Source organism: Oreochromis niloticus, linkage group LG11 (assembly GCF_001858045.2).
Source record: "Oreochromis niloticus isolate F11D_XX linkage group LG11, O_niloticus_UMD_NMBU, whole genome shotgun sequence".
Classification (NCBI taxonomy): domain Eukaryota; kingdom Metazoa; phylum Chordata; class Actinopteri; order Cichliformes; family Cichlidae; genus Oreochromis; species Oreochromis niloticus.
This window is the reverse complement of record NC_031976.2, coordinates 31,674,381-31,685,636: the sequence shown is the minus strand read 5'-3', so window position 1 is coordinate 31,685,636 and position 11,256 is coordinate 31,674,381. Positions and strand designations below refer to the sequence as shown.

At 40.0% G+C, this 11,256-nt stretch overlaps 2 protein-coding genes across 7 annotated transcripts in view; both read left to right on the top strand.

Annotated features, from left to right (window-relative positions):
* Positions 1 to 462: 462 nt before the first annotated feature.
* elp6 (elongator acetyltransferase complex subunit 6) lies at positions 463 to 2,978 on the top strand. Its single transcript, XM_003450264.5, has 7 exons — positions 463 to 748; positions 876 to 954; positions 1,038 to 1,108; positions 1,342 to 1,466; positions 1,614 to 1,821; positions 1,915 to 2,076; positions 2,505 to 2,978. Exons 1-7 carry the CDS (start codon positions 695 to 697, stop codon positions 2,628 to 2,630), a joined length of 825 nt encoding a protein of 274 aa, XP_003450312.1. The 5' UTR covers positions 463 to 694; the 3' UTR covers positions 2,631 to 2,978.
* A 1,172-nt stretch (positions 2,979 to 4,150) lies between these two features.
* The window catches only part of scap (SREBF chaperone), a 32,247-nt gene continuing 25,141 nt past the window's right edge, over positions 4,151 to 11,256 (top strand). The window contains exons 1-3 of one of the 6 annotated variants that reach the window (XM_025911611.1): positions 5,608 to 5,900; positions 7,040 to 7,090; positions 9,415 to 9,615. In XM_025911611.1, the coding sequence (XP_025767396.1) occupies positions 5,827 to 5,900; positions 7,040 to 7,090; positions 9,415 to 9,615 (326 nt within the window). In that variant the 5' untranslated portion in view covers positions 5,608 to 5,826. Of the gene's footprint in view, positions 4,404 to 4,763; positions 4,850 to 5,607; positions 5,901 to 6,590; positions 7,091 to 9,414; positions 9,616 to 11,256 lie in introns of those variants that run through there. The other 5 variants (XM_025911613.1, XM_003450299.5, XM_025911612.1 and 2 more) reach the window with 5 other exon arrangements.

The window sequence follows — 11,256 nt, the reverse complement described above, 5'->3', positions numbered from 1 at the left end:
TTGGTCACTATTACCATGGAAGTGTACTAATAATAATAATAATAATAAGAAGAAGAAGAAGAAGAAGAAGAAGAAGGAGAAGAAGAAGAAGAAGAATACTTTAACAAAATATTCCTGTATGCAACTGTTTCTTGTGAAATACTCGCGATGCGTCTACCACCACGTCTATTACCACAGTACCACCAGCATGTGGCGCTGCTTGCACACGACGTTAAGACGGCAACGCCGAAGAAGTTGCCATGTGCTTACAAAGATTGTCTATGAAGAAGATGCGCACTAGCTACCACGCTTTCCTGTTTGCTAGCCCGTAGTGGATTTTTTAAAAGTATGATCCTAAGTCAAATATTAAGATTTGCCTTAATATTTGTCTTCATTATAGCTTGACTGTAATGTGCCAAAATTTAAAAAAAAATATCAAAATGATCGAAAAGATTTTCCCTGATAAAGGGTCGGAGTGAGCCCTCTTCTTTGATTTCAATTTCCAGGCGTTAACAACAAGCAGAAAGCAGAGACTGTGGAGAAAAGGTTTCTAATCTTTGATTTGTTAAAAATAGAATCGTAAGCCTTCAATTTTATCCCATGTATGTACAAAACAGACATGTCGGTTAATTTCTGTTAAAATCTCCTGGTGTGTGTTACTTTGAAACCGTTTAGCTTGTATTATTTACAGTTAGCTTAGCTTCCAAGGTTAGCTATGTTTACAGAGCTCAACAGCATCCTGAACGCCACTCCTGACAGCTTCACTCAGGTAAGGAATGCAGTATTTTCAGTCTCACTTTGAACACTACTTTACTTGTAGTCGTGTATTTGTAACGAGCTTAAGTGCACTGCAAGTTATCCCGCGTCATTAAGTGCCATAATGTGTCATCCTACAGGGGGAATTTATTTTAGTGTCTGACAGACAGAGCGATGCCTCTTTCCTCATTCACCACTTCCTGTCTTTCTACCTGCGAGGTGAGGTGTAACTTGCCACAGTATTGTCATTTTCTATCTGTCTGTTTAAGAGTTAATGTGTTTAATCTGTTTTTTGGTTTTAGCGCGATGCAAAGTGTGCTTTCTGGGTCTGGTGCAGTCCTTCAGTCACTACAGTGCAATCAGTCAAAGACTGGTGAGTGTTAACTATTATTTTCTGCAAGAAAACATCAAAACCACTGGCATGAAGGGCACTTTCCATCCTTCCCCAGTGAGCCACTGTCATTAATGACATGATATCTTATTCAAGATCTAAATCTTTTTAAACAAGGATCAGCGTCAGAATTAAAACGCTTTATTAGTGACACAACATGAGTCAAATATTTTTTTTTAAAAAAACTTGTTTTTGCGTGAAATGTGTGTTCTCAGGGTGTAAGTTTAACACAGGCAAGGGAAAAGGGTCAGCTGATTTTCCTAGAGGGCCTTAAGGAGTCGCTATCTATTTTGATTCCTCAAGAAACCACAACAGGAAGTCAAGCCATGGACTTCCTCAGGTATAATCGCTGTTCTTACTCATTGTAACTTTCATTGCATAATTGTCACGTATTACAAAAAATAACATGTTAACAAAAAAAAGACAAAAAAAAAAAACTCAACTGACTTTAGGACTAGTCTGACAGCATCACCTCCTTTGTCCCCAGAGATCCTACAGTTGGCCTGCAGAGGCTGTATGAGTTTGTGCGGTCCAGTGTGAGCAGTGATGGTGGTGGGGAGGAAGGGGTGGAAGAGTGGGGCCCTCCCGTTTTGCTGGTGGATGACGTCAGTGTGCTGTTGAGTCTGGGGGTCAGCGCTGGAGCCGTACTGGACTTCAGCCACTACTGCAGAGCCACAGTCTGCTCTCAGCTACAGGTTAGACCTAAATGCCCTTTCATTAAAAGTCCTCTCCTCAAATTAAACTCAGTGGATTCTACAAATACTCTTATAAACATGTCTGCACTGCAGGGGAACATAGTGATGCTGGTACGCTGTCACGGAGAAGAAGCGGAGGATGATGGAAGTGATGAGGGATCAGAGTGGCTCCTCAAGGGCCTGACCCACCAGTGCAGCCTCACTCTTCATGTACAGGGTCTCCCAACTGGCTACTGCAGGGACATACACGGTCAGGTATGTGTGTATGTGGATGCAAATTTTCTAATTCAGACTGAACACATCAGAGAGACAGATCTGCTCATTATCCAGGTGTTTATAAGAGACTTGTTTTAGGTAGATATGTTAGAGGTACATTTTATAAACTGACAGTTTTAATGAATCTGTCTGCAAAATGTCAGATTTAGTTAACAAGTCAAAATCGATTTATTGAGCTTTCTATGTCATAGCGTTACAAATATTTGAACAGAAAGAGGCTAAAATGATTGTTTTTGGTAACTGTGATTAACATTTTTGTAATTAAGAACATTGTTACTGAATAATTTTCTGTTGATTGATTACTTTATCAATCTCATTTCAGCTGTACTTGACAAAATGCACGTAGTGTCTATTTCTTGTCCTTAAAGAGTATCAAATTTAGCACAAAGTGCACTGTTGTTTTTCAGGTGGAGGTTTGTTGGAGGAGGAGACGAGGCGATGGGCAGCACACACAGAAGAAGCTTTTTCAGTACAAGGTCCACGATAAAGGAGCCTCCTTCTTTGCTCCTGGGACATCCAGTGCCGTTCTCTAGTTATACCCTTAGACACATTTAGTCTCTTTTACTTGACAACTGACCAACCACTGTTATGTTTTCATGTTGCGCAACATAGCAAATGCTGCCAAAGCGGTTGGTGAATTGGCCATGGCTGGTCACTGCTGTCAGCAAACCGTGTCTGGATCCCAAACTTTGTGACGGAGGGACATTGTGATCCAATTCCAGACCTCTGAATCTCCAGAGGATAGAGTTATTATCATGCTGACTCATGTTGTTGTCATTATTTGGTCGATTTCAGTGGACGACTCAACAAAATATTCAGAATGCAGGATTGGTGGTGGTTTGAAATAATCTTGTTAATGAATAAAATTATTATTCACAGAACAGTTTTGTGGAGCTGTATTGCCAATGAATGTTAATATAATAAAATCTAATTCAATTTTTCTTATTTAAATGCACACATTTTACAACAACAGTTGTCTCAGGGTACATTACATTGTAAGAAAAACACACAAGTAAAATATGTTTGGAGAGAAACCAAGCCTACCTCATGAGTAAGCACTTAAAAACAAAAAACTCAAATTTTACTGGAAAAATCCTCTGGCAGAAACATACCTAGGGAGGTAATCCACCTCTAAAGGCAAACATGGATACTATTCCCGCCTGTACCTGGAGATAGGTACAGGGGGGAATAGTTAACAATGATTAAAGCCCAAAGAGAAAGAAGAAACAATCTTAATTCAGTCTAATAGTGGTACGTGAATGCCTGGAGTATCCTCAGTGGTCACCTAAGTAGAGAGGGTGTCACTTGAACCCAAAATGGAAAGCTCTCCATCACATCCTAATTTTTAAAACTTCTAGCTGTGAGAAAAATGGTCTGTTGGGATAGTATGGAACTGTGTGGTCTTTAAAATATGATGGACCTCAGTAATTAAGCGCTGTATAAGTGACAATGAGGATTTAACAGCGAGTCAATGAACAGAATATTAGAGAGTTATAAGCCTCCTTTGTTCATATTAGTACTCTCGATTCCTTCAGCATTTTGCATGAATTGAAAGCTCTTCTACGATATCAGAGCATCCTGATAAGAATTCTTCTGACTGCTTCCTTTAGTGGTCAGCACAGCAGATCATCTGCCTCGATCTTACCCTATACCTAGAGTGCTCTCCTGCCACACCAACCCTCTGCTTGTCCTCCTTCACTACATCCATGAATCTTCTTTGTGGTCTTCCTGTTTTGCTCCCTCATGCCTGGAAGCTCCCTTGTCCAATATAGCCACTATCCCTCCTCTGTATATGTCCAACACTTCTCAATCTCGTCCCTCTAACTCTGACTACAACCTGATCTGTCTCTCTTATGTACTTATTCCTGGCACCTTCAGCCCTGCTTTCTGTCTTTTTTAGTGCCACCATCTCTGAACCATACATAATAGCAAGTGTCACTATAATAATAAATTACAATAATCTAGCCTAGAAGCCACAGACACGTAGAGTCAAACAGGAAATTGGTTCCTAAATTTGCATAGGATGCCTAAAATGTCGCCATCATATCCACTAGATGTCCCCATGTTCCCACTGTAACAGCATGCAGGTTGAGAGGTCGAAGGGGAGAGGTTTCACTGGGATATGACAGCCAGTAACTGCTGAGACCGTGCGTCTATATGTTGGCGTGTAATGGGAGGCATATGCGTTAGCATTTTGTAAAATTTGGAACCGAAGGAATAGAGCAATTGCTCACCAGTTCAACCACGAGGACAACATCAACTACAACAACAACAGCATCATTTGGAGAACTCTGAAATTTGTCCAGGCAAGTTGAGCTGCGCACCGCTAGCATTAGCTGTGAACTTAGCTTCCTGTTAGTGTAAAGTACTGGAACTGTTGAATTATTTATTATGTTGGTTACTTAATGTTGCTATGAATGTAGCATTAAAGCTGCCGTCTTCGGGCTCGAATAAGCTCATAACTTGAGTGTGGTACCATTACATATGAACCCGGAGCATCTCAGAGCACACTCTTAACGACGTGCTAACACCAAGCATGCTACCTGTGGTTTTACTCTATTATGCACCTTTGTTGGAATCAATCTGTGGTACTTTATAAGCGACAGCTGTGTTAATTGAGCTATGTTAAATGTCACAATTTTTTTCTTTCTTTTTTAAGCTTAAAGCGTGGGTCCATATTGGGACCCGGGTTTATTTACAGCTAGCAAAGCTAATTGTTTGCTAGCAGGGTTAGCCTGAGCTTCATGACATCGTAAGTTTTTACATAATACATAAAACAAATTGATATATCATCATTATAGCTGTTTGTTCAGCACTTGTTTTCTACTCTTATGTTTAAGGACTTTTAAGTGTTATTTAATGAAACATGGTGAGGTAGCGGTGGATAATGTCAGCTAGCACATGTCATTTTAATAATAAAGCTAGATGCTTTCATATGGAATATAAACCTGTCAGGGCAAACGGTGAGATTTAACTGTTCCCTTTGAGGTTTTTGATTGCATGTAAACATAATTTATCATCTGCTTCAGCTCGGTGAGTGGTGTCTTCTCGCTCAATTTGACATTTGTTGGTAGGCAGTTTCTAATGTTAGTTTTTATAAATGAAATTAAGACGTGTACATATTTAAACTGTACTTTCTGATTTTAGTCATTAATCCCTGCCGGTTTCTAATTCTTGGTTTGATAATTACTGTGATTACCAGCAAGTGATGTTGCGACAGGGTTGCATCATCCTTCTTGCAGTTGTTCATTGTCTTGTGAGGGCTATTTCACAATTCTGGTTGCTTTAATATACCTTAGAGCGCGAAGAAGACTTTAGCAAGTAATTCAGTACATGTCCAACAATTAACCAAGATATATTTAATTTTTAAAAACTGTATTTTGAGAGAGGTGTTTGTAAGGAAGTAGACCGCCTATTACGCACCATCTGTTATTCAAATGTGGTTACTCATTGACAGGACATTACCCTCTTTTCTCATCAGCGCTGGTTGTAAAAGGCAGCTCATCCATATTGAGCTGCTCTCTGCAATTACAGCAGGACTAATGGTCCTCAGTTATCAGAGGCGCATGCCTCAGAATTATGCAACTATGTCACTGAATTTTGATGCAATTATGCCACAAAGAACGGACACAGCTTAATGCTTGCTGGAATGTTTGTGGGTATTGGTATGGTGCTTGGATTTGCAGCAGTTTATGAGGAAATATTGTTTAAGGAATACACATTCATGGCATGATTATGGCTGTGGACTCTATAAACCCTGGCGATGCCTTCAAGTTGGGTATTTTGGGAAGTGTTGAAAAGAGGTAAGCTTTGCTTTTCTAAATTTTATTGATAATTTGCATCTGTAAACTCCGTGCACCATTTTTCTCATAGCAGCAGTCTTTTAGCTTTGTGCTTTTACAAAGTCTTACCTTAGTCTTAATCTGAAAGGTACACTAAAGAGGTCCACAATGATCTCCTTAACTGAATTTGCACTTGTGATGTGAAATGTTGTGTTTTGTGAGTAAACGTGCTGGGTTTTCATGTAAGATGCATACAGGCTGTTCTTTGTTAGATTATTTGTTTAGCACATACTCACAAATGCACATGGTTATTCATTCAGCTGAGACTTTTTCCCTGACTTAGTCAGGAAATATTATTTGTGATTATATAATATGTATTGTTTTTAATGTACTACAGCCATAGACGATGGTGTTTCCTTACTAACACTATCTTGTGATATAGAATAGGATTTCTGAACAATTGCTGGTCACTTGCCAAAAATGGCTGAAGATAAGAGAAAGGCTACTCCTTACCAGCACTTGACCTGTGACTGGTGTTAATATATCTGCCCTAGTTGTTAAGTTTCACTTGTCAAGCCTCTCTCAAATACGCCATGCTTTTGAGATAGTGAATGTCTTGGCTTGCTGTAACTGGCATAATAGTACGCTGGCCGGCTTTGGCCAGAGGAGGAGGGAGATGATGGGGGATGGCTACAGGTCCTGAGCCCTGCTCGCTGAGTTTCCGATCAGCTCAATCCAGGATTAGTTCACTGACGGAGATGGTGCTGACCCTTTGCCAAATCGGGCCTTACAGCTACACCCACTTAGCCTGCTGGACAAACAACTGAGAGATGGAAGCATTCATTGAAAATTTTCCCTGGCAAGACGGCCCCTGGAACCAGGACCAGGTTGAGAGCAGAAAGTCATTACTTCAAAACCTGCTTTTAACATTTGCTGCTCCTATTGTGCAAGGTTACTAGGACATTGCTGTGTTTACTGTATGGAGTATTTATAACAGCAGATCAAGAGACTCCTGAGGCAAATTCCTCCCGGGGAATGTTTCCGCTGTTCTCGGGGGGACAAGCGGAGCAATTACACAGTCTGTCTGAATCGAGGAGGGAGCACTGTGTTAACCACAAAGTGCACGTAAAGCTAAAAAAACCCACCGTTTCTGCTTTCAGGGGACGTAAGCGGGTGCAAGCCAGAGAGATAAACTGGTCTCCCATTGGCAGGTATGCTCTTAGAACAGTCTAACGTGTCTAACAACACTGTTTGGTTAACAGTTTCATGCTGCTTTTTGACATGATGTTAGAAGCTGAGGTGAGAGCGGGCGGATTAAGATACTGAACAAATCCAGCTGCTGTATGTGTGCCAGGAAACCCAGTTAAATATTTTAATAGAGCAGTGTTTACACTGATAGGGAGCTCTGAACCTGCCTACTGAGTAAACAGGGAGACGAGAACTGAGATTCGAGGCCAATTTGGTGATTGCGTTTGTTGTTAAGTAAACCACCTTTAAGTCAAAGAGTTCAGTTTTTCCACCCGAGTTGACATCAGTATTCATGCACAGAGTCATGTTAGGGGGGTCAGGCTGGAGAAATGAAATGTTGAATTCAGATAAGTCACATCAAACTCAAGCAGTTAGTTTGGAAGTTTACTTCATTCCAAGGCGAAGTTTATCATCCTAACGTTAACATTTCTTTATTTGAACGATAGTCAATTTCCGGAGGTTGTTGTCATGATTGTGATTATTATTGTATAGAATGAAAACCAGAGATTATGATGCCAATCAGAGTTAAGAGTATGTTAACCTGTTGGTTGGTTGATTGACAAATTATCAGTGCATGGTGTCAGTTAAAAATATTTTTTGTGTACTTGTACATATCTCTGTCGATACTCATATAATGTGTATAAAATGTGCACCTATGCCAGAGATCAATTCTTCAATTCCTATAATATGGATGAAAGAATCTGGTCTACACAACTATCTAACTTTTTAATTTCAATCAATGAAAATAGCTAAACAAGTTGCTGGTTTCCTTTAGCTGTAGTGTTATTTAGACAATATGGCACATAGTATGTGTGCTGTACCATGGCTGGATAAATTGGGATCATCAAAGTTACCTAAATGTTCAGCTACTAGAATTCATTAGCATCAACAATGAGTATACTGGACTGTTGTGTTCAGAGTTTCGGGGGATCCTGTTGAATAAAAAGCATTTTGTTCTGTGTATAGCTATGGAAATATTAGGACTGGCTCAAAGGATGATTCATGTTGGAAGACTGCTAAGAAGTTCAGCAGTCAGATATATTTTCCAATTGCTTTCTCTGTCCAAAGGTCGAAAGATATTTAGGTGGTGACTAATGATTAATGACTTAATGACTTTTCGTCTTCTACAAATAGCTTTTCAGTACCTGTGTTGTTTTAATTATTATTATTTTTATTTTTTTAAATAGTTAAACATTACCCTCTTCCATTTTCACCATCATATCCTCCTGTGCATTCTTATCTAAATATAACTTTACAGGAAATTTCTAAGAAACAGTTGTTTCAGGGAACGTGGAGGTTGTAATTTTCCCCAGGTGTGACCAGTAAAGCATGCATGTTTCACTGCTGTACCACAGTTGGATTTTTTCCATCGTGGGGAATGTGTCCACACCTTTTGGGCTACTGAATGAGTTGTGTGTTTAAGTGCTATGGAGCATGTGACCACAGTGCGAGCTGGTCTGAACGAAAAAAAAAACACTGTGCCTTTAGTTAGCAGCAAGAATGGCACCACAAGATGTGTGTAACAAATTCGTTTTCCAGGACAGAGCTTCTCAGTAATAGAGCTGACCTCTGTTTCTATGTGTTAGTCTGTGGAGATGCACTACACGATTTGGCCTGATAAGAGAGGGGTGACAATATTTATAAAACTTGCCTCTGTGCTGCTGTTTTGTTCCACATGTGCTTACATCTAAACAGAGATAACTGTGCCAGTTATTTAAAAATGTGAAAAGTGAGGCTTTTGTAATACATCTTTATAAGATTGCATTATTTAGACAGATTGGATGCAGTGTCAGCAATTTCAGTATTTAAAAAGTATAATCTATTTTCTCTGGAAGGAATTTATGCTTTTCTTAGATTAAAATATTGAAGTAAAAAAAAAAAAAAAAGTATTGTAATTTGGGATATCACATGTTATATGTCTGAAAAGGAAATATGTCTGTTTGTATACAAATAATTATTTATCAGTTATAAAACAGGATTTCACTCAGTTTCACTATGTCTGATGAATCTCCATAACAAGTTTAGTCTTAAATATAAAGTCTTCCTGCCCCCCGTCCCTTCCCTTCCCCTTTCTCTGAACTCTCAGATCTCATAGGAGTATATAAGATATTTTTTTCCCCCTAGAAAATCATTAAATGACTTAATTATTATGCAAGATTCCCCTCTGGATTAAAAGTTTTAAAATGAATAATTTTATAGTCAAAATTCTCCCATGTGAGTTTTGGCTTTAATATGTGTGAAATTAAATATTCATTCGTTGAATCTATTGACTCGCTTGCACTCGTAGGTCCCTGGATGCTCCGCGGCGAACTGTCCTCGGCCGCCCAGTTCTTCCCAATGGCCGGGAGTTGACCAAGCCCACCAAGATGACGCTGCGCGAGCAGCTGAGAGAGAAGATTTCGGCGGCCTTCTACCGCCACGGGCTGCTGTGTGCCTCCTATCCAGTACCCATCATCCTCTTCACCTCGGCCAGCATCCTCACCTGCTGGTAGGCATTGAGTGTAATATAAGTATTTGGAGCATACAGGGAACAGTTTCAGCAATATGGATTTCTTTTTAACTTTGAAAAACTGACAAGCTGTCATTTACACCAAGTACGTTATTGGTGAAACTGTCTGATTACGCGCACTCTTATTCCTTATTAAGATACACCTTCCCCCTCCTTGGACTCACTTTTTACCTTCCCAGAGAGTGTGGTTGTTTTGGGCAGTTGTACTGTGACCAGCTAGTTGACCACCTATGCAGGGTTCAGAAAACTGCTTTTGAAACATTGTCCAGTCGGAATCAACTAAACAATACAGTAGACTGTTTTGCAAGAACCTGTGGACATGATGACCTCCTTTTAGTACCAACTAAAAGATGAGAGGAAATCTTGTCATCCACTTTACAGAAACAGACAGATGGAGAAAGTGACTTCAGAGGGGAAAACTCTGTTGGCCAGTTCAGCTCAGTTTAACTGGCCATCTGTACACACACACAACAGCCTCCTGCTGACACGATGACACAAACATTCACTGAACTCACGCACATATCTCCTCTTGCTAAATCACTGGTCAAAAGAGAGGACATGGGTCAGAGTTTGACAGGCTTCGTAAGTAAAGGCATTGTAAAACAATCAGAAACGCACACATGCACCTGCAGCGTGCTGTCCTTGCTGCAACTTATGCAACTTACAGCAGGGGTGCTGACCAAATGGGCGACTAACTACCACCCGGGGTAAAATGAAAGAAAAGAGCTGGACGACGGGGATGTTAAAGGCAGGGCTAGAGCAGAGGGCTGTGAGAAAGTGGCCCTGTGAGAATGGGATGCCTGTCCCTCCATCTGCTTGTCAGGAGGGGGGCTGGCTCGGCACAAAAGAGGCCTTTGTGGAGGTACAGTGACCTAGGAGAGTGGAGGAGGCATGGGGGGGGGAGGGAGAGGGAGGTGAGGCACAGCGAAAAGCAGGCAGAGGTTTCTATCGAAAAGACAAGAATTGATATTTGTATTAGAGTACAATATGTTCATATGAGCTGCGTCTGGATACAAAGGTACCAGTGACCCAATTGATCCTTCATCAGCTGCTGAGATTTCTGAACCTTTGTCAGACCACTTTTCCTATTCCAGCTAAAGATGTACATCATCAAAAATTCAAACATAACTTATTTATACTGCCAAACTGGGGTACAGCTCAACTGCTGAAGGCTGTACTTTTGTATTGTGTCATTTTTCTTAAAAAAAAATAAAGTGTGCAGTGGTGATGTTTGGGGAGCACTTAATTTTCTCCGGGCTTGACCTCATTAGGAGAGAGCCCATTTTGACTTTATTAGATGAATTCTTACTGTGTTTTATCCTCAGCAGCCTTGACAACAGCCGTGTGGCCAGCACAGCTACAGCTTAGTTTAATTAAAAGTGAACAATTTGTCAGCAGCTGCTTTTGATAATTAAATCATGATTTATTTTTTAAATATAAATATTTAATTTCTTTTACATTCTCTCATGTGAGAATTTGATGCATTTCTTTGCACTTAACATTAAAACTATTTTGGCTTTTGGACTATTTATCAGCTGCAACATGACCTTAAATTAAGGTTATGCAAACAAATAGAGGCGTATCAGTGTTTTTCTTGTTTTTGACAAAGTCAGCAAATTC